Genomic DNA, 24,186 nt, shown 5'->3' on the forward strand with positions numbered 1-24,186 from the left:
TTTTATCCATAACAAGAACTCCATAACCATAGCTGAACTGGCCCCCTGGCAACACTTTGCTAGACCCGCCCCTGCACAGTTACCAGCTGTCAGCTACGTAGAAAAGGATCCTGGTGTTATTTGTCTCTCAGAAACAGTTTATAACTTCCCTTCAACTCATTCATGTCACCTAAAAGGTAAACCTGTTTCTCCATCACCTGTTCAGCTTTGATGATTCAGTAAGGACATCTCCTGGTTTCATCTTCATGTTTCCCTCTCACCAGATAACCAAACCGATATCATGACCAGCAGCTTTTACAGCTGTGGCTCCAGCAAACATCAGCTGATACTAGAAATTAATATTAAATAAATTCTAACAACAGCTGATCAAGCTTAAACTGCTGCTGTTGTTTAACGCGACATCTGCTGGTTTCCTCTTTCTGGCGCAAAGTGGGCGATAAATAAACAAGAGAGAAAAGCCGATTAGCTGATCATTGATCAGTTTCATGATTGAAGTAGAAACAGGAGAGGGAGGGGAGAGAGTGAGAGAAGAAGAGGCAGCTGTGCAGCAAAGACACAGAATAACTTTTTCATTCTAGCTGAAGTCCGGGACAAACTGTGTTCATTTTCACCTCAATACGAAAAGTGTAATATTTTCTCTGAATGAGGGACGATTCCATTTGTACAGGATGATTGGCAACTCTACTAACTAACCTTATGAATAAAATAAAGTTCGCTACAACAATGCTGATGAAAACTCTGTCATGTCGCAGTACGAGTTATTGTAACTGACTGTAAAAAGTCAGCACAACGAAAATAAACTCCACCTAAACTTGGTTTATATCTGACCCAGATAGACTGCAGGTCATAACTTCTTACCTGAAGTTCAGTTCACCTGACACTCGGACTGGTGGACGCCTCGGGTCTGCTTCTCCTGCCTCCCCTTTCCGTCATCCACCTGCTGGCCTCTGTAGAAGCTCCGCCATAGCCACCACCAAACAACTGAGTTATTTTTACACACCGACCAGCATCTGGCCAATCCACCACCTCTCATTGTTTATACCGTTGCAAAAAAAAAAAAAATCATTGGCTCACCGAGCAAATGCCCGGTATGCCCGATGGCCAGTCCAGCTATGGTCGTGCCATCAGTTATTACCTTCGCGTGCCACAGCTGGCACGAGGGTTGGATCAGCTGGTTCAACAGCTCAGCAGTTTGCATAATCTTCATCTATGCAAACACCAAAGTCCTGCACACAGTGTGTGTAGTACACTGGGTGTGTTATCGGTTACTAATCGTGTTTAACTCTGTAAAAGTGTCCCAAAAAGGTTGAATCTGTTCATCTGGACGTAGCGTTTTCACTGGGAGAAACGTTTCGTCACTCATCCAAGTGACTTCTTCAGTCTCAGCTGACTGCAGGTTTCTCCAACCTTAAAAACAGTACATTTGCATAATGACTGAAACCAGCTCACTAAATGAACAATGGGCTGTGAGGTCAGTTTCTGATCATTAAAATACAAATTGTTTGACTGCTCCAAAGTTTAGGTGCAGCAATCACTAAGGCCCGGTCTCCTCTATGTTTTAGTATGCCACTAGGTGTACCTGGAGTCGAGTGTTACGATCGATGCGTGAAATGATACATTTTTAAACATAAGTTGTAACAGCCACCTCTTTCTTTGTATTTATTACATAGCGTGCTGCGGGGAAAAGCTTGTTCTAATGTTTGAGTCTAAGGTTTACTTTGAGCATCTGACGGCCTTTTTTTGCTTCTTATCCATAAACTCTCTCCATACTGTTTCATGCGATTCTTGCGTAAGTGGTAGAAAAGGTTTGCCGTGTTTGAGTCTGTGGTGGGGACTGGTTTGCAGCATAATTTGAATAGTACAGTTTTTTGGTCTTTGTCAGACTTTTCATAACCAAACCATTTCCATGCTACACGGGTAGCCCCTTAGGTCCTCAACTTGTTTTGATTGGTCCTTCTTTTTGTAGCTACCTGGTTCTGGCTCATTCTGGCCATTGTTAGATTTGTATTGTTGATTGTCATTTATGCTTAGAAATATCTACTCATATATGCTTAGAGTTGTATAGTCAATGTCATGTTGGTAGAGGGTTGATCCTTAATAGTCTGCAAAGACTTTGTGTGCATTCCAGAGTGCTCTGGCATTCACACCCACAACCTGGGAGCATGGGAGAGGTCGTACCTTCTCTTATTGTTTTATGGTAGGATAAACGTATCTATATCTGATTTAGTCTAAGTGCCTTTTGTTTAGATGAACTGCTGGACTTCCAGACCAGCAGGTTTAGGGAAGTCTTTATGGGGTCACACTCTGACCCCCCCCCCACACACACACACACACTTACACACACACTTACACAATGCACAGGCAAGGTACTCTTTGTTTGTATGTATATGTCATATGTTAATGAACCTATGTATATTCATGTGACCTCAATAAAAGAGCAGTGTTACAAGGGAGCGGACGAGAGCAACTGGGGTCAAGTGGAAGGAACGACACTTGGCTTGGTCCTCCGTCGTATACGAGTAACACAAAGAACTTTGCCTGCTTGGTGTCTAATGCTTTTTGCTGTTGTATAAAAATTCTGTCGTTCCAGCGGTGGGTCTGTGCTAGACAGACCCATCAGCCATGCTGGTATTCGCTGTACCTGAATCCACGTGGTGACTATAAGCCCCATTTGTAGTTACTTCATCTACAAAAGGAATTCACTCATTAGACTCGTCTTTCTCTTAAAAAGTCTTATTTTTTAAAGATTTAATTACAGAGATATAAAAAAAAAAAAAAAAACCCAAAGGAAAACAGTGTTGATAAAGGCACAGCTGAGCAAAACAACACGAAAACCAAGAGGCTCTTTAAAGAAGGCCACACAGAGAAGAGTAGAGAAGTGGAGCAGTTCAGTGATGTAGGTGGAGGCGTCACACCGTCAGGCCATAAAAATAGGAACCATGATTTGAACTGAACCTGAAACAGTGAGTGCAGAAGCTCTAACAGTGGAGAGATGTTTGGAGTTAAAGCTTTGGTCAGACCAGAGAACAGAGCATCAGTTCATCACACTGACTGCTGATTAAACACTGTCCTCACTGCTGGAATATTAATGCCACACTGTTGTGCTTTCATGTGCTAATATAATGTACTCATGTTTATATGTTAGTGTCACTGACCATAAAGTTCTGTATGAAACACACATTCATGCAGCACATTCACACACAGCATACACAGCTAAATGAGAAACAACTGTTAATGTTTTTGTACTGTGGGAGGAAGTCAGAGACCCAGAATCCACTTCAGCAGCTGTAGAGTCAGACATGTATGACCTCTGTTCATCATGTGCTCCATGTATTATTTTACTAATTCACTGCAGGAGTTTGTTTCTGTGGGCAGCAGGATGAACATGCTGTGAACAGAGACATCACAGTCATGGCTGAATCAAGGTGCCCTTTGACCTCTGACACCACTGTCTCTTTAAAATCCACACAAACATGACATGAACATTTTCACAGTGTCAAAATATCCTAAAATCACAACGTTCCTTCATTTGAGCCAAACTGGTGGATCTGAAAATCCATCTAAAGAGATACGATTTAAACTGTCCCAAAACTGCACCAGTGTAAAAAAGTTTGTATCATCTAAACAACAGTATAACATATTTAAATAATTTCAGTGTTGTGTATTTTGTATCAGTTTAGGAAAAGTCATCAGGTTTCAGCCCAAAAAAGTAGTTTAGGGTGTTTGTGCTGGTGTCAAAGGTCAAAGCAGGTCAAATCTGACCTGAACAGTGTGTCAGGTTAAAGAAAAGTTGAGGAGGTTGTCAAACTCCTCAGTGCAGGATCAGAGAGAGAGAGAAATATCAGAGTCTATAGCAGTTTGTACAATGTGTTAAATCTGATGAGATGGATTTACAAACTAAAAAAGAGAAGAAAATACAAACTGTTTTCCAGTGGGCTGGATTTGCGGAAAATGTCACATTAATAAAATCACACCAACATAAAAGAGTTAATTTGCTGAACCTGAAGCTCCAACACAAAAACACTCACTGATTCTTAGATTAGACCTCATAAATTCATGTATGTTTGTAACACAGTTTGACTTTGTGTCATGTTGGGCTGTGGGCAGCAGGCAGGAAAGGAACCAAACGTAGGACTCAAAACCAGGAGGTTAAACTTAAAGTACAGCTTTATTATTGGGGGGAAAAAAAAACTCTTAATAAATTAAACTCACCAAAAAACAAAACTCTGGACATAGGAACCAAGGACTGAAGCACTGGAAGAGAAAAACTAAACAGGACCATGAGGGAAAACCACACATGTAGAGGCAAAGGGCAAAGGCAAACACAGTGCTTAAATATATGGGAGTAATCAGGGAATAGGAGACACAGCTGGAAGAAATTAGGGCTAACAAGATGGGGGAAAGCAAAACTAAATACACTGACATAAGACATGTACCAAGAAACAATTCACAAAGACGCAGACTTGACACTAAAATAAACCTACCCTAAACACGAGGGCATAAGAACCAAACCTAAGAACCAATCATAATCAACAAAGCACAACAAGAGAATCAGAATACATAAAGCAAAATCAGTGCTGGATGTTCGGGAGAGTTCATTTATGTCCTCAGATCGTCTGATTCACAGTTCATCTCTGTCTCCTCCTGATTTACCTGCAGATGAGAAACAGGTGTGAGGTGTCAGCTGTCAGGTAGGCGATGAGTGAAGAACAGAACAGAATCCATTTCCTCTTCTAGTTCAGGAGATTAGGTTAGAAAATAATTCATAAAGTGTGAAAATGTTCATACTGGTGGATTTTTCTTCTTTTTCATTTAAAAATGAAATGAAATGATTCTGTGTTTCATTTAAAAACACAGGATCTGACCAAAACTGCAGTCTGGAATCTTGTTTTCACCATAAAACCCCCCAAAACATATATATGATAATAAAAATATACTAATGAAAAGGGCGGACAGCTCCTTCGGGGTCAGAGGTCATGTTGGGTTCACCCAGCTGTTCTATATAATTTGACCTGTTTGGCTGCAGATCTGTGAGAGCTCATTAAATCATTTCTGAGACTTTTGGAGGTCAAATCCTCGAGTCTCTGAACATGTGTTTGTTTATTATGAGGCTGAAACATCTGAACCTTCAGTGATAACAGCTCTGTCACACCAAGCAAACTAGACTGTGTACACTGTAAAATGTAATATTGTGTTTAATTAAAAATATTAAATAGGCTGAACTCAATTTTTATCAATTTGTTATTAGAACTCAATTTAAATAAGTTACCAGTACTTTTTATGCAAAAACGCTGATAAACTCCATTTATTTGAGTTGTCTTAACTTAGAAAAACTAAGTAAGCTGGAAGTTTTGCTTCTCAGTGCGGAAGGATGAAAGATGTGTTTTGAAAATGCCACGTGACTACCGTCCTCCTCCCTCTCGGATCAGTCCGCATGTTCACGGTGCATTTTTTATGGAATATGTTGAGCAAACCTGGAGAAGCGTCAGCTCAAGATATTATTGTTGTCATTGCTGTGGATCTTTACCTGATACACTGACTTGGTGAGTAAATGTTTACTCTTATTCAAACTGATTTTGTGGCTTCTCTTAGTTTAGCACCAGGTTTAAAATCTTGCTAGCTAGTTAGTGTTAGCCTAGCGTTGCTGCTGCCGCTGGGCTCGTCTTACTTAAAAATTAACACCACAGCCTTAAAAACCTTACATAAAACTATGTGGTGAAATTTTCTGTTGATTGTTTGAAATAAATAAGTGAGATAAGAGCCCAGACAAAATTCTTCGGGAGGTGCAGCCGTTAGGGGTGGGGGTGGATAACAGAGCTCTCCGGCGTGGAAGCACTTTTGCAAATATGTGATATTTTGATAAATTAAGTAGATATTTGAGCATTACATAGCTACATTGTCGCCTGAAAATATCTTAAAAGGTTATTTTGTGACCCAGAAAGGGTAGTCTGGGGAAAAGGAGGATCGCATTTGTCGGCCACGGTTGTCGGAGCCTGTGCGCATTTGTAAGCGCGGCAATGGCGGAGGAGCGCCGCTGAAAAACTTATTACTTTTTCTGGGTCACAAAATAAACTTTAAAGATATTTTCAGGCGAGAATGTAGCTGTGTAAATTTCAAATATCTGCTCGATTTATCAAGACATCACATATTGCAAAAAATGTTCGACGTTTTCGGAGACGTTTTTTTTTTTTTTTTTTCATGCTTTGTGGCAGCTTTAGAACATCTGTGGCATCTATTAATGTCAAATCTAGCCTTTATTTAACAACATAAGCAAACTTACAATGGTTGCACAGCCATTAAGGATCAAATCAGTTTCTGAAAAATGTTCTGTTTTTTCTCCCTCTGCTTGCTTCTTACTGTCTTTGAGGCTCGGGACCAGCACTCCTGCTGTTGGACAGAAAGACATCAACTCAGTGGTAAGTATTTTGGTTTTCCAATATATTAGCAACTGTCAGTGACATTTATATTAATCAGGCTGAACTTTAATCATACTTTAGATCAGCCTGTTTTACTTGTTGTTTTATTTGTGCTTTGGTTTGGGAAGTTGTTTCTTTACTGATCTTTTCCTGTCTTCTGTTGTTAGACTTGAGATATGACTGCACTATGCTGTTGCTGGTGACCACAGTTAATTCTACAAGACATGCTGTGTAAGTAAACAAACAACAACAGTTTGGTCTGCATTTCTTGAAAGATCACATCCCCAAACTTAGTTTAGAGGGTCTACACTGTATATAGTGAAGTCTGCAAGTTTTCTAACAGCAAAATCTGTTTTGTGCCCAAAATCATTTTGCACATCATTAGAATGAAAGTTATTGGTAAATGGCCTGTATTTATATAGCGCTTTTCTGGTCCCTAAGGACCCCAAAGCTTTTACATATCCAGTCATTCACCCATTCATACACACATTCACACACTGGTGATGGCAAGCTACGTTGTAGCCACAGCCACCCTGGGGCGCACTGACAGAGGGGAGGCCATGTTTGCATAGCCCTTTTTAAAATGATGCTTTCATGACATTATTGTGTGTTGGGTGGTGGTCAGGGTTATCCAGACTGACAATTTGGGACATTGAATGTCACCTCTCCGGTGGGGAGGGAGCCTGAGATTGTCTAAATTGGAGTCTGTTTTATACCAAATGCAGAAAAAAATGTTTTAAGAAAGCAATTAAGTTCATGTTCCAAAAATATGATTGTTTGCTTGCAGGACAACAGGAGAGATGAGTCCTCCGTCACAGATGGTGTGGTCAGTGAAGATGGTCGCCTGCAGGTTCAAGCTCATTGCATCTCCAACCCACATCCACTGCCACTGTACTTAAGGGAAGTTAAAGACTTTCTTCTGCACTTACATTTGGATCACCTCGATCCATGACAGTCATTCAGGCAGTAATGCCTGGACTGGAAACAAGCATCCTTAAAATAATACAACATTCCAGCTCATGTGTTGGAATGGAAAACAAATGTGTGTTGTTTAAATTAGAGACTGCACTTGTGACAGAACAACAAATATTTTATTTTGATTATATAAGTAATGTAAGTACAAAACAAACTTGTGGTAGGCCTAAACTTATTTTCAGAATAATTACATCTGAGACTTTGTTTCATTGTAAGATTATAACAGTGATGGCAATATAATTGTTTGTTGTTCAGCAGAACAGTGTCCAGTATGTTGGCTGTTATACTTTGTTGTGTTTGAAAATAAAAGTTGGGCTGATTTTAACATCATTACAAAAATTGTTGTTAATTATTTTTAAAAATATTCATGGTACCACAAATTGTTTTTTCATTTAGTTGAACTTAACATGTTTGTCAGTAGGTAAACAATTAGTATTGTACAGTCAGAAATATCAAGTTATTGTTAATACTGCAAGTCTGCAGTATTATGTCTGTTAGGACAACTAATGTATAAGTTGTCCTAACAGTCACCTTAAGTAAGCTTTACTTAGTTTTTTTGAGGCAACGAGTTTCCCAATTTTACTACTTAATACTGCAAATCTGCAGTATTTAGTAGTAAAATATGAAAATTATTGCCTCAAAAAACAATAAGTGCTTTTATTAAGATGACTGTTAGGACAACTTATACATTAGTTGTCCTAACAGTCATCTTAAGTAAGCTTTACTTAGTTTTTTTGAGGCAACGAGTTTCCATAATTTTTTTGAGTTCTGGGAACTAACAAGGCTGTACAGTGTACTCAAAATGAGTAAGTTGCCCTAACTTGGTCATCTTACGTAAACTTGATCCAATTTTTTTGAGTTCTGGGAACAAATGAGCTTGTACAGAGTACTCAAAGTAAATAAGTTGTCCTAACTTAGTCATTTTTAGCTAAGCTTTACTCAATTTTTTTGAGGCAACGAGTTTCCATAATTTTTTTGAGTTCTGGGAACTAATTAGATTTTACAGTGTACAACATTTACAACCTTTATATACAAAGCACTTTAAACAGGGCAAAATGACAGACTGACAGCAGCTGTCCTCTCTCTGTAACAGCAACACCTGAAACTAATTCTGTGGTCAAAGCTATCAGGACATAAGCTCAGGTGGAGTCTCACATTCTCACAGGACATTCAACACTGACTCCAGAGAGAGCAGGACACATCTGTGCTGAAAAAAAACTGATGGAGGCCATCTGAGTGTGGATGGATGCTTAAGTCCAGCAGTCAGTCAGACAGTTAAGGTTTCAACACTTGTCTCCATTTGTACTGTTTGATGCACTTTGTATACAAGTTGTGTATTGTGTGTATATAAAGTGTAACTTGGTTAGATGGGACAGAAATCTGTGATCATTGACCAGATCACATGTTTGGTGGCGCTGTCACTTGGTGTTCGCTCGCTCTGTGGTATAGTATCACTTCCTGTTCCTGCTCAAACACAGTGGTGTTTCTGAGTAGCTTTTCTGCTTAGCAATTTAATTTAAATCTTTTGATACATCCCTTTTTCATAGTATAATCTTAACGTGCTTCATCTGAATCACCCTTTCTGTGTGCTCACTGTCTAATTTATAGCCAAAGTATTCACTCACTGTCTCTGTACTGTTTCGCTAGCTTAGCTTAGCTTGTAGCCGACTCGTTAGCACCATGGCTACTTCACCTGCTCCTCCTGCACTTTCCTGCTCATTGTGTCAGATGTTTAGTTACTCCTCGGCCTCCTTTAGCAGTAATGATACCTGTAACAAATGTAGCATATTTGCAGCTCTGGAGGCCAGGATTACTGAATTGGAGACTCGGCCGCACCCTTCATTCACCCGTAGCTAGCCAGGCCCCTGTAGCTGGTGCAGCCGAAGATAGCGTGAGGCCCCGCTAGCTGTTCCCGGCAGACCCCAAGCAGCTGGGGAAAGAGGGCGGCTGGGTGACGGTGAGGAGGAAGCATAGTCTTAAACTGAAGCCCCAGGTACACCACCAACCTGTTCATGTGTCTCAACTGCTTTTTCCCCACTCGGCGACACACCCGCCCGGGGTCAAACTCTGGTAATTGGCGATTCTGTTCTCAGACATGTGAAGCTAGAGACACCGGCAACCATAGTCAATTGCCTTCCAGGGGCCAGAGCAGGCGACATTGAAGGAAATTTAAAACTGCTGGCTAAGGGTAAACGTAAATACAGTAAGATCATAATTCACGTCGGCAGTAATGACACCCGGTTACGCCAATCGGAGGTCACTAAAATCAATATTGAATCGGTGTGTAACTTTGCAAAAACAATGTCGGACTCTGTAGTTTCTCTGGTCCCTCCCCAATCAGACCAGGAGTGACATGTTTAGCCGCATGTTCTCCTTAAATTGCTGGCTGTCTGAGTGGTGTCCCAGAAACGATGTGGGCTTCATAGATAATTGGCAAACCTTCTGGAGGAAACCTGGTCTTGTTAGGAGAGACGGCATCCATCCCACTTTGGATGGAGCAGCTCTCATTTCTAGAAATATGGACCAATTTATTAAACTCCCCAAAATATGACTATCCAGAGTTGGGACCAGGAAGCAGAGTTGCAGTCTTACACGCCTCTCTGCAGCTTCTCTCCTCCTGCTACCCCCAAAACCCATCTCCATTGACTGTGTCAGCTCCCAAAATGACAAAAACAAACCAAAACCAGCAACAAACAACTTCAACATAGAAAATCACAAAGAAAGAACAATACAGAATCCACATCTGAACCAAAGAGTAAAACAATGAAATGTGGATTATTAAATATTAGGTCTCTCTCCTCCAAGTCTCTGTTAGTACATGACTTAATAATTGATCAACAAATCGATTTACTCTGCCTTACAGAAACCTGCTTGCAGCAGGATGAGTATGTTAGTTTAAATGAATCAACACCCCGAGTCATTCTAACTACCAGAAATCTCGAAGCACAGGCCGAGGGGCGGTGTGGCAGCAATTTTTCACACCAGCCTATTAATTAACGAAAGACCAAGACAGACTTTTAATTCATTTGAAAGCCTGATGCTTAGCCTTGTCCACCCCAGCTGTAAAACTCAGAAACCAGTCTTACTTGTTATTATCTATCGTCCACCTGGGCCTTACACAGAGTTTCTCTCTGATTTCTCAGACTTTTATCTGATTTAGTGCTCAGCTCAGATAAAATAATTATTGTGGGTGATTTTAACATCCATGTAGATGCTAAAAATGACAGCCTCAACATCGCATTTAATCTGTTATTAGACTCAATTGGCTTCTCTCAAAATGTAAAAGAACCCACCCACCACTTTAATCACACCCTAGATCTCATTTTAACATATGGCATAGAAACTGAACATGTAACAGTGTTTCCTGAAAACCCTCTGCTGTCTGATCATTTCCTGATAACATTTACATTTACAATAATTGATTACACAGCAATGGAGAGTAGACTTTATCAAAGTAGATGTCTTTCTGAAAGTGCTGTAACTAAGTTTAAGAATATAATCCACCCACTGTTATCATCTTCAATGCCCTGTACCAACATAGAGCAGAGCAGCTATCTGAACACTACTCCAACAGAGGTTGATTATCTTGTTAATAATTTTACCTTCTCACTCACGCACGACTCTGGATACTGTAGCTCCTGTGAAAACTAAGGCCTCAAATCCAAGTACCTGACTCCGTGGTATAATTCTCAAACACGTAGCCTAAAGCAGATAACTCGTAAGCTGGAGAGGAAATGGCGTGTCACAAATTTAGAGGATGATCATTTAGCCTGGAGAAATAGTTTGCTGCTTTATAAGAAAGCCCTCCGCAAAGCCAGAACATCTTACTATTCGTCACTGATTGAAGAAAATAAGAACAACCCCAGGTTTCTCTTCAGCACTGTAGCCAGGCTGACAAAAAGTCAGAGCTCTTTTGAGCCAACCATCCCTTTAACGTTAACTAGTAATGACTTCATGAACTTCTTCACAAATAAAATTTTTATCATTAGAGAAAAAATTACCAATAACCATCCCACAGATGTAATATCGTCTACAGCTACTTTTAGTACCATCGATGTTAAGCTAGACTCTTTTTCTCCAATTGATCTCTCTGAGTTAACTTCAATAATTAATTCCTCCAAACCATCAACGTGTCTTTTAGACCCCATTCCTACAAAACTGCTCAAAGAAGTCCTGCCATTAATTAATTCTTCGATCTTAAATATGATCAACCTATCTCTAATAATCGGCTATGTACCACAGGCCTTCAAGCTGGCTGTAGTTAAACCTTTACTCAAAAAGCCATCTCTAGACCCAGCTGTCTTAGCTAATTACAGGCCAATCTCCAACCTTCCTTTTATATCAAAAATCCTTGAAAGAGTAGTTGTCAAACAGCTAACAGATCATCTGCAGAAGAATGGCTTATTTGAAGAGTTTCAGTCAGGTTTCAGAGCTCATCACAGCACAGAAACAGCTTTAGTGAAGGTTACAAATGATCTTCTTATGGCCTCTGACAGTGGACTCATCTCTGTGCTTGTCCTGCTAGACCTTAGTGCTGCGTTTGATACTGTTGATCATAATATCCTATTAGAGCGATTAGAACATGCTGTAGGTATTACAGGTACTGCACTGCAGTGGTTTGTATCATATCTATCTAATAGACTCCAATTTGTTCAAGTAAATGGAGAGTCCTCTTCACCCACTAAGGTCAATTATGGTGTTCCACAGGGTTCAGTGCTAGGACCAATTCTATTTACATTATACATGCTTCCCCTAGGCAGCATCATTAGAAGACATAGCATAAATTTTCACTGCTATGCAGATGACACGCAGCTCTATCTATCCATGAAGCCAGGTAACACACACCAATTAGTTAAACTGCAGGAATGTCTTAAAGACATAAAGACCTGGATGGCCGCTAACTTTCTGCTTCTTAATTCAGATAAAACTGAGGTTATTGTACTCGGCCCTGAGAATCTTAGAAATATGGTATCTAACCAGATTCTTACTCTGGATGGCATTACCTTGGCCTCCAGTAACACTGTGAGGAACCTTGAGTCATTTTTGACCAGGACATGTCCTTTAACGCACATATTAAACAAATATGTAAGACTGCTTTCTTCCATTTGCGCAACATCTCTAAAATTAGAAATATCCTGTCTCAGAGTGATGCTGAAAAACTAGTTCATGCCTTCATTACTTCCAGGCTGGACTACTGTAATTCTTTATTATCAGGATGTCCTAAAACTCCCTGAAAAGTCTTCAGCTAATCCAAAATGCTGCAGCAAGAGTACTGACAGGGACTAGAAAGAGAACATATTTCTCCTGTTTTGGCTTCCTTCATTGGCTTCCTGTTAAATCCAGAATTGAATTCAAAATCCTGCTCCTCACATACAAGGTCTTAAATAATCAGGCCCCATCTTATCTTAATGACCTTGTGGTACCATATCACCCTATTAGAGCACTTCGCTCTCGCTCTGCAGGCCTACTTGTTGTTCCTAGATTATTTAAAAGTAGAATGGGAGGAGAGCCTTCAGTTTTCAGGCCCCTCTTCTGTGGAACCAGCTTCCAGTTTGGATTCGGGAGACAGACACTATCTCTACTTTTAAGATTAGGCTTAAAACTTTCCTTTTGCTAAAGCATATAGTTAGGGCTGGACCAGGTGACCCTGAATCCTCCCTTAGTTATGCTGCAATAGACGTAGGCTGCTGGGGATTCCCATGATGCATTGAGTTTTTCCTTTCCAGTCACCTTTCTCACTCACTATGTGTTAATAGACCTCTCTGCATCGAATCATATCTGTTATTAATCTCTGTCTCTCTTCCACAGCATGTCTTTCATCCTGTTTTCCTTCTTCACCCCAACCGGTCGCAGCAGATGGCCGCCTCCCTGAGCCTGGTTCTGCCGGAGGTTTCTTCCTGTTAAAGAGAGTTTTCCTTCCCACTGTCGCCAAAGTGCTTGCTCATAGGGGTCATATGATATGATTGTTGGGGTTTCTCTGTATTTATTATTGTGCGATCTATTGTACAATATAAAGCGCCTTGAGGCGACTTTTGTTGTCATTTGGCGCTATATAAATAAAATTGAATTGAATTGAATTGAATCACAGGTACAGCAGAGTTTTAGCCTGACGCTAAAAAAGCACATTTTCAAACTCGTGATGATTTTACTTTTCAAAAGTCTCAAACATGTATTTTAATGAGCTCTATTTGTTTTTCTGCTGATTGAGCCAAAAATCCCATAAAACACCTGGATGAACCAAACGTGACCCTTGATATGAGAGATTGGCGACATTTAGAGCAAATCCTGTGTAGTTAGTGTGTAGTGTAGTCAATAGTTTTGTTGTGTGTGTCAGAACAATGAGGCGACTGCTGAATGTTACAGGTGTTACAGGAGTGATACATCTCCTGTTGTCAGGCCTGCAGGTATCAGGCTGTTGTTCTCCTTTATCTCATAGTGGACCGAAATTATTTTTTGGAGTGGCACAAATAATTTGTGTGGCATCAAATCTGATGCAGAACAGCTGATTGTTCTCTTAATAAACCATGTGACTTGGATGGATTTGATGCTGGTATGACCACAGTGCACACGTCTGCTGTTGCTCACAGTGGTCCAAGGGATCACTCAGGGAGTTTGTGTGTTCGCTCAGACACATGAAAAATTAGAGGGAACATTGATTGCAACATGGCATTTGGGTCTTCTAACTAAAATAGGACAATAGGAACATAAATAGTGCCATCATCATCTGATTGGCATACACCCTGCCATGACACCAGTCAGTCAGAAGTGCCAGCTTGATGCCAGATCTAGGCTAGACCTGTTTTCCATGAGCCTGGGCCACATATACCAAACCACAATCGGGCTGGATGTGGCATGCCATCACATAAACGGTGCTATCTATGCCAGGCCTGGCCCACATCTGGATGACATACCACTTACCAAGCCAGAAGTCAGTCAGCAGTGCTGGCTTGATACCAGATCTGGGCCAGACCTGTCCGCTATGTGGGAATGAGGACACTCAGAAACCCCAGGAAGTGCTGAGTGGACTGTACCATGGGGGAATTATGTTTTTTTATGTTTTATTTTTATTTAGTTTATCTTACATTTGAGTTTGATGGAGGTATTCTGGAGTTGGTTAGTTAACCTGTTACCACACACCAGTGCATCACTTAAAGGTTTAGCTACATGCTAAATAAACATATGTTTAAGAACTAGAAAATATTAACTTTCAAATGAAATCAACAACATGGTTAATTGTATCTGAACAATTTTCTGGTTTCCTTTGACTTTCATCAGGTGCAAAAGCCTTCAACAAAAGATAGAGATTACAGTTACACATGCGAAAATAAGAAAACAATTATTTTATAAATATCAACATATAACCCAGGTACTGTTTGGTTTCTAAAGTACAGCAGCTGGTGACTGTGTTAACTTCTGTGTGTTCATCTGATCCAACATTCAGATTATTATAAATGTGTGAGTCTGTATTTTCAGTGACTAACAGAGAACCTGAGTCTAAATGTGATCAGATGAAGTGTGAGGTTGTGAGAAAGTCTCTGCCTGCATTCATAGATGTGTCCTTTCAGCTGCTCTGATCCAACCTTTGGTCTCTATGAAGAGGCTTCAGGGAGATGTTTGCTACGTTGGACTGTAGGACCATCAGAAATGTGTGCAGTAACAAAACAGGCAGCACTGAAAGGAGCTCTAAGTGTTTGTGTTGTTCAATGATTTGTGCACAACAACAAAAATGGGACCTCTCTCATCCATCAGTCATCATGTGGACATTTTTCTGACACACTTTGAAGCTGATGGACGTTTTGTGTCTGCACTAAGTACGTTTTCAGCAGCTATGGCACCGGCAGGATTCACTTTCACAGACTCACAACCACCAGCTTCACCCCTCCCCTCCCCCTCCAGCTGTAGGCTTTAACATTGAGTTTCCCCACACATGTTTACAGACGAGTTAGAGAGCAAGAGAAGAAGAGACTGATTCATAAATGTCTTTGTTTCTGCTCTAACCTTACCCAAACAATGCTGCTCTACAACTCTAGACTACCAGCCACAAAGACAACAGCTGGAGAAACATCTGTCTACCTCTGACATCCACCAGCTCATCCATAACAGTTGTCCCTAACCCCCAGGCCAAGGACTGGTATCGTGCCGCGAGAGTTGAGGCTTGGGTGTGAAATTTATGGTTTTCAGGATTTTTATCTTTATTTTTGAAACAGTTTTTAATCATTAACTTGGTTTCCTGGGTCTTTTCAGTGTGTTATGAATAAATCTTCTTTTTTTGGTACCGGTACTGATTTTATTTTGTTGTATTTATCCGCGACACCTTACTGGCAGGACCGTGAAAATATTATTGGACATAAACCGCTCCGTGGCACAAAAATGATTGGGGACTGCTGATCCATACAACAAACAAACATCAACAACCAGGAAGCAGCTTCATCTCTGATCACACACACACTCAACTCTACTCACTCACCTGGAGGAACAACAACCAGGTGGATGATGCTGTGATCCCATATGTGTGCTTCTTCAATTGAGACACCACAATCGTATGTTCCAGCGTCATTAATCGTCACATCCTTCAGAATCAAAGACACGTCTCCATCCTTCATCTGTCTGTCCTGCAGATCCACCCGGTTCTTAAAAGATGGATGCTGGCCATCTAGAATAATGTCACGATAACTATGGAAAAACACATTTTCTGTCTTCAGGTCAGCTCTTTTCCACTCTACATGTTCAATGTTGTTCTTTCTAGCTCGACATGGCAGGATGACATCCTGTCCAGACTCAGCTGTGATGATTTTCTGGTCTGAAAGAGGAAACAACACAGAGCAGAGAGGTTAAAGGTCAAAGTACAATTATGATCAGAATGATTGACTTTAAATATTTTGTTTATTTCCTTTGACATTTGAGTTTTTAGTCATGTTGGATTTGATGAACCTCTGAACATCCAGCAGGTCACCAGTGACCCACTGAGGGGGAATTTTAGCCTCATGCTAAACATGCAAAGTGTCAGAAACTACAAGATGTTAGCTTCCACAGAACAACAACATGTGCTGATAATAAGTGAGGGAGATAACCCTTTTGTGAGCAGGAAGTCACACACTCACTCATGTGCACATATACATACACACACACACATTTTTGCACATGCATACACACACATACAGGGCCTGACACACCACAGGGGCTTTTACGATGGGTGGTGCTTGTGTAACTGTATTCAATAAAAAGGCTGCATGGAAGACTGTTTCTTTGAAGTTGGCTAGGAGACAGGCGAGGAGTGTTCAGCTCTAAGACCTTGGTTCCAGCCAGCCTTCCCTTGCTAACAAGTTTACGTTGTTGTCTTGATTACTTCATCTGTGATAAGTCCTAACTAGCGGACCTGTGGAAGCACAGATCCAACAATGGAAGATTAAAATGTTGCTCATGAAGGTGCATGAAATGATCTGAGAGGGAGGTTCCCTCTTGCCACTTGTCCAAAGTGTTGATGTATGTTAATGTGGCAGCAAGAGGTGGAAATAAAGTAAATGCGCTTCACAGTTTACAAGACAACGCCATCCTGGGAATTTCACACAGAGAATATTGGAGGTAACACTAAGAAGGCAGTTAGGTTTGTTATACTCAGTACAGAGACGAGGTTCAAAGATAAAATAAGTTGACAATTTATTAATTAAATCAACGTATAAAAGCACAGTCATAAATATCAGTCTACAAATATACTTAAAAAAAGGTATCCAGAGCCGAGGCTTACCAGTGGAGGGGCGGGGATGCCACACACAGACTCAAAAAAAAGAGAAAAGAAAACACACCAATACACAAGTGCAGCACACTATCACACACTCACGCTAATAAACTAAGAAAGGCAGGCATGTACACTCAAAGGATCCCACCACCAAGGCACCCTAGTCTCCTCCACGTCGGCACTCCGCATCTGAATAAAAGAACAAAGAAATTTTAATATATTACAACAAAACTAATATTCACACGCTGGGGATAGCCCAACTGCAGGAACACACTGGTGATCCGCAGCTAGAAAAAGGGCCTCCCACCAGTGGCGTAACAAAAACCCAAACTACAAATCAAAACAATGAAAAAAGAACAAACATACAGCCTAAATAAAACTTTAAAATATGGAGCAGACGGAATCACCGTACTACTCCAACTGGCCGTCTGCCCAACTATAAGTTAATCTTCCAGTCAGTCAATCAATATGCACGCCAGCCGACTCGCGTGGCATGCATATGGCCGTTGTCCACGCCGACATCCACTTTAAAGGCTGGCAGCAGTAGGAAAGAAACCTCGCAGCCGGAACAGACAGTAAAAGCAAAGCAAAACAAAGCAGCAGCACTTCAGTTCGCGTAGCGTGGCGTAACTCACAGACCCATTGTTAAGAGCAGAAACTCAGCCACTTACAACATTTCTAAACACCTTGCTGCCATCCTAGCACCTCTTGTGGGGAACACCCCACATCACATCAAGGACTCCACCAACTTCACCGACATGGTCGAGAAACTTACCCTTACCCAGATGAAACTATGGTGTCTGTTAGGGTACCTGGGTCGTTGACCCAGTGTTTTCAGTTTGGTACTTTAATTTATGTTCTCATCTTGGTTTATGACTGTGAAGGTTTTGGTTTCTGTTTTGCATTCCTAGTTTTCCAGTTCTTCTTGGTTTGTGATTTTGTAGTTCTTAAGTTTTGGTTTCCATACTTCCTCTGTTCCATGTCTATTCTGTATCTCTGTGCCTGCCCTCATCCCACGTCACTGTGTCCCCTCTGTTGCAGTGTCTGTGTGTTTCTTGTTTTACTTTGAAGGTCCATGTCTTATGTGAATGTGTCTGGTTTTGCTTCACTTGTCTCGTTAGCCCTGATTTATCCCAGCTGTGTTTTCCTCCTTTCTCCCATTCCCCGATTGCTCCCTCTGTGTATTTAAGCCCTGTGTTTTCTTTTGTGTGTATTGCAATCTCCATCTTACCATGCTGTGTGTTCTGCCTGTCAGCCTGTTTTTGGTTTGTTTATATTTTCAGTTTGGCTAGTTTTCTGTTTGTTTGCCTTCATCCATTAAACCTACATTTGAGTTTACCTTTTGCTCCGTGAGTTTGCATTTTGAATCCAACATTCCTGCCTGCACTTGACAGTGTTCTTTGATGTAGTCTCTCTCTTCACCTGCATATCTACCACAGAGGCAGTGGAGACTGTCAGAAAATGACTACAAGAAGACAGAACCAACTTCACCCCTGATGAGACTTGCACACTGTTAGACCTCTGGCTTACCACCACATATTTTAAATACAAGGGTTTTTACAGACAGAAACACGGCTGTGCCAGGGGCTCCCCGGTGTCACCTATTGTATGGCATGGCGTGGCCTGTATTTGTATAGTGCTTTACTTAGTCCCTGTGGACCCCAAAGGGCTTTACACTACATTCAGTCATTCACCCGTTCACACACTCACACACTGGTGATGGCAAGCTGCCCTGGGGCGCACTGACAGAGGCGAAGCTGCCAGACACTGGCGCCACCAGGCCCTCTGACCACCACCAGTAGGCAACGGGTGAAGTGTTTTGCCCAAGGACACAACGACCGAGACTGTCCGAGCTGGGGCTCGAACCGGCAACCTTCCGATTACAGGACGACCTGCCAACTCTTGAGCTACGATCGCCCCGATGGATCGCCCCGATGGATCGCCCTGATGGATACAACAACTCTTGAGCCACGATCGCCCCGATGGATCGCCCCATGGCGATGGGGCGATCATGGCTCAGGAGTTGTATCCAGAAAATGTACCATGTAAAGGATCGCCCTGATCGTTGTTAGGTTTTGTATTATGATTGTCATTTATGCTTAGAAATATTTACTCATATATGCTTAGAAGTATATAATCGATTGTGTAGTGATAGGAGGTTTATTCTTAATAGTCTGTAACAGCTCTGTGTAGCATGAAGAGGGGAGTGTGTTCACTCCTCTTCAGAGTGTTCTGGTATAGATCACACGTCTCCTAGGAGAGGTCGTATCTTCTCTTTTTGATATATGGTATAGCAAACACACGTATATCTGTTTGAGTCTAAGAGCCTTTTGTTTAGATGGACCGCTAGACTCCTGGCACCAGCTTTGGGGAGTCACATTCCACACACACACACACACACACACACACACACACACACACACACACACACACACACAAGGTATTCTTTGTTCACATGTATACCTATATAAGAGGTCATATGTTAATGAACCTATGCATATTCATGTAACCACAATAAAAGAGCAGTGTTACGGGAGAGCGGACGAGAGCAACTGGGGTCAAGCGAAGGAACGGCGCCTGTCCAGTTCTCTCCCGTGCACATGAAACATAAAGAACTTGCCTACTCATGTCTTGCTTGCTGTGTAATTACATTGTCTTCAACGTTCCAGCGAATAGGTTCAAGCTACAAACCTATCATTAATTGGTCCTTCGACGCCGGATCCCTGGAGTCGACATTCAACGAGGGGAAAAGAGACACGCTGAAAGACTGCCGCCAGCCAGGAAGTTCCTGTGGATTAGCTGTCTGTCTTTCCTCCTTGATGAATGATGATCGGCGGGATCCGAGGCTGATATTATACGCTAAGCAACACCGAGTAAGTTTAGAGTACATCTCTATAATTGTACGTCTTCGCCGGCTGTGTGGGGAGATGTTCGTAGCCGCTTAGTGGGGCTAAAATTCGCCGTCTTAGTGGGGCGATGTACAAAACCGCTCAGTGAAGTTGTTGTACAGAAGCATTAAGTCGCAGAGTTGCGCAGTTCAAACTTTTTTGGCTCGCCGTCTTAGTGGGGCGAAATACGGACCGCTTTGTGGGGTCCTGTAGTAAATTCTCTGCCGCTCAGTGGGCGTTGAGAAGTTCCGCGGAGTCCAGACTGTGCTGGACAATAGGCCTATTTTGTGTTGTTGTTGTTGTGTTGAGTGTGTTTGTGTGAGTGAGTGCGGAGTAGAACACGTGGTCTGTGACGCTGACTGTTGTTGTTATCATGGGTTCCTAAGCAACCAAGAGTGCGTCCGAGCGTGACAGACGTTTATGCTGGACTTCGCTCCTGGGAGCGCACAGTATTTAAAAAAAAAGAGTGATGGCTCCTTAGCTGTGCGGGTTCATGCGAGCACGGTCGCGCGGGTTTCACGCGGACCTGAGCTGTGTGGTTAATCGCAGGCTTATAAATGGAAGAGATTCAAATGTTAGAAGTTTTCAGGAAAACAGCAGCCTTGAAGAGCGTGTGGAGAAGGCCAGCCCACATCAGCAGCAGTTAAGATATGCTCTGGTGAATGGCTTCCCCCACCCCGTGCTGACACAAAATGTTTAGATGATTGCCCTGATCAACAACAGCCTGTGCTCCAGACCATTACTTTAACCAGTTGTTAACAGTAATCTGCATTAAGCTTAAGGTTGCTCAAATTCAGTACAATGACATATGAGATGAAGTAAAATAGGCAAATATTTTAACTAATTACGTGCATAGAGGCACTTGACCCGTTTGAAAGACTGTCGTCTTATTATGAGCCATTGTTGAGATATAGAGTACGCTTGTGAAAACAACTAATATGCTGAACCCTGTATAAAACAGCTGAAAACTACATAAATGGAGAAGCTGAGTTGAATATGAAAATGTAAGTCTTTGCCACTGTGGGCAAAGCACGCAACCACGGTGTGAGGTTGTGTTCCTGTCTCTTCTGAGCTGATGAGCAAGCTACACATTATCAGATCAGGAGCTGGCTGAGAACTCATCAAAGAAAGGGGAAGAGAACTATGATAACTCGAGTATGTAGCGTATCCGTGAGTTCAGCTTCTTCTTTCAGATGCGCAGCAGTTTTCCTGTATCTTGACTCATGTGTGTAGAGTGTTCATAGCATCAGCATCATGTTTTTGTTTATTTGTTTTGTTGGGTTGAAAAATAATTAAATAAACTTGTGACTACTTATGGATCACCATGGCACATATCATCAGCCATATAGTTTCTTACACAGATGGAAAACAGTGAGTGTGAATGTGTCTGATGTCGCAGTGTGTGTGTGCGCTGTGTAAAAGTAATTATCTCTAATTGTGAGAGCGGTGATTCTGCAGGTCACCAGCTATCGTAAAGAGAAAAAAAGAGAGTAAAAAAAGAGACAAAATTTATATTATAGATGAAAAATAATTATAGGAAAAAGGTTTTGTGTGTATTAGCCAAGAAACAACTACAATCTCATTTTCTGCTTTTAAGAAAGGAGAGTTCTGTGTGTTGGTTAAGCAGTGATAATAATAATGAAAATGTCTTAGTTTTGTCACTTTCAGATGAAAAGCAGACCTGAATCGATTTTCCACATGCAGCAGTCGGAAGGAAGTTATAGTTTAATATCATTGGAAATGTTCAGGCCAAGTTTCTGGCTAACTTATTTACAGCTCCATGTGTCCCTCAACCTCACAAGCGAGCTCTCACTCCTCCCTGAAGACAAGGAATGCAGTTCCAAAGAGCAATAACATGGCAGATAAAGAGACAGCAGCAAAGTCCTGAGCAAAGAGACCCAGCAAGCAGCAGCAGTGTGGACAAACAGCAGTGGAGAAGAAGAGCAAACCCATCATCCTGACTGGATGAATGACACTGTGTTTCCAACAAGCTGCAAAGTCACTGTGCTTGTGAAAAGGACGTTTGAGGAGAACTGAGTAGACTGTTGGAGTTTGACATTTGCCACTTTCAGAGTAAAATGGCAAGAAGAGACAGTGGAACACAGGACAAAGCTGAAGAAGAACTGCCGGCTGTTGGACTGTTGAAGTGGGAGAGGACAACAGAGTGAGAGGAGGTGAGAACACAGAGAGTGCTGTTGTTTAATGTGGGAAATCAAAATTTGGGTTAGCAAACCTGGGGAAAAGAAAACTGACTGTTTAAGTGGAGAATTGAGAAGAGTCTTAAACCCTGCAAAAAGAAACATATACAAAATCACACACACAAGCAGAACATGCATTAACCCTACTAACACAAACACAAGAGAGCTCATGAAGATTAGACACCATCTTGAGCATGTGAGTCTGTTTATCATCTTGTCCAAGTCACCTTGTGTGATGAAAAGATCAGTGGACTCATAGCACGTTAGTTAAAAATGATCAATAATAGCAGAGAAGTGTGTAGGAAAGGCAGCTTTAAGAACATGCCCTGCTGGAGATGCAGCTCCACAGACATTGATTAAACCTGCCTAATAACACAAACACACATGCAATGAAGATCAGCTTGTTATCTCTCATCAGTGTTAAAATAGTGTAAATTTAACAGAGACTTGTTATCAAATGCTGAATTTATCCAATGCTGACAGTTAACTCTCAAGGTTGCAGGTGTAATATTTAAAGAAATTAGGTCACTGCTGAACTGTATATAACCACCATCCTTAACATTGTATTAATTATCATTTCATCAAAGTGTTTATTGAAGCTGCTGGCATTATGTTATAATTTATATTATAGGGGTTATCATAATCAAATATTAACATGTTTATTACAGGTGCAGTTATAACTACTTTAAAATGATTGAGTTAAATATATATGTATCATAACTCATATGCTGAGTATATTGGTACAGTAAAATAGTAGCTGAGCAAAGGCCTGAATGTATTCAGCTTCTTGTGGTATTTGAGTTTGCTTAGTTACAGGTGACGGAAGGATGTCCAATCCATGGTGACCTCAAAGGCCTTAGGTCATCACCATATTCGGAAGAGTATGCCACAAGGAGGAACCTCTATGTTGCATTTAATTCTTAAAATACATGAATGTTCTGTACATGCAAATTATGTGCTTGTAAACGCAAGAAGGGGCGTTACAATACCCTGATGTTATAAAAGCAATCTAGAGTGTATTTTGGGTAGAGATGTACAACTATTTTGCAGTTTGCACCTCTCCACGCTGCGTGCATTAAAATCAATTGTTTGAACGACCTCTTCTGGACTATCATTGTTTTACTCTCATCCTCAATTTCGTACCCATAACATTTGGTGCATTGGCCGAGGTTGAGTAGAGAGAGTTGGAGGTTGAGACTGAGAGGGTCCAAGGTGCTCAAACAGGCAGACACGAGTCAGTGGTCGAAGTGAGTGGACATAAGCCGGCTTATTGAAAGGTAAGGCACTACCTGTTGAATTATTTCCAAACAGTGCTGAATTGGTTCTGACAAAATTGAAAGTCTACTCACTGAAAATTACTGGTAAAGGTCTGTTTTGATTTTGGTGAAAATCTCATGAGAATTGAAGTTGAAGTAATGATAATGTAAGGTTAAGTGACAGTACTGAGTAAAGGACAAGCAGTTGGACTGCTACGAGGATTTAAATGCAGTTGGACTGCTAAGGAAAGAGAATTTAAAGTAGTTGGACTACTGAATTTAGGATTATAGGTAATTTGGAAACTGTGTATGGTAATACAGTCATAATTGAATATAAAGCTGGGCTTGGACATCAATAAAGTTGGTTTGGTGGTTGCATAGGATGTCTTTAAAATACAAGTAAATTTTTGTAGAACGGAACTGTGGGATGTTCTAGGAAGTGCATTGTCGGAAGGTGACGCTTCCAATTTGTCGGTGACGATCGACATCTTCCTCTGGGAGGGATAGTTCACTTGGCAAGTGTGGAGAACAACGACGCTCCTAAATAGCTACTGATTGGATCAGTTTACCGTTTGGAACGGTTTATGCACTTTTTTGGGTAGTAAAGGTTGGACCTTGGGCGTTGGACGCTTTTAAATTGACTTAGGAATTTTAGCAATTAGACCAGACACAGGTTGGACCTGATACTGGGTTATTGATAATAAAAAACTTGGAGTT

The 24,186-nt window shown here is 41.2% G+C and overlaps 1 protein-coding gene across 1 annotated transcript in view; it reads right to left on the reverse strand.

Moving 5' to 3' along the window:
• Positions 1-2,806: 2,806 nt before the first annotated feature.
• LOC120437711 overlaps positions 2,807-24,186 on the reverse strand; it is a 44,497-nt gene continuing 23,117 nt past the window's right edge. Inside the window, exons 3-4 of the mRNA XM_039608229.1 lie at positions 15,859-16,191; positions 2,807-4,653 (exon numbers count right to left, since the gene is read on the reverse strand). Coding sequence (XP_039464163.1) covers positions 4,622-4,653; positions 15,859-16,191 — 365 coding nt within the window. The 3' untranslated portion in view covers positions 2,807-4,621. The remainder of the gene's footprint in view (positions 4,654-15,858; positions 16,192-24,186) is intronic.

This window comes from Oreochromis aureus, linkage group 3, assembly GCF_013358895.1.
Source record: "Oreochromis aureus strain Israel breed Guangdong linkage group 3, ZZ_aureus, whole genome shotgun sequence".
In the NCBI taxonomy this organism is placed as follows: Eukaryota; Metazoa; Chordata; class Actinopteri; order Cichliformes; family Cichlidae; genus Oreochromis; species Oreochromis aureus.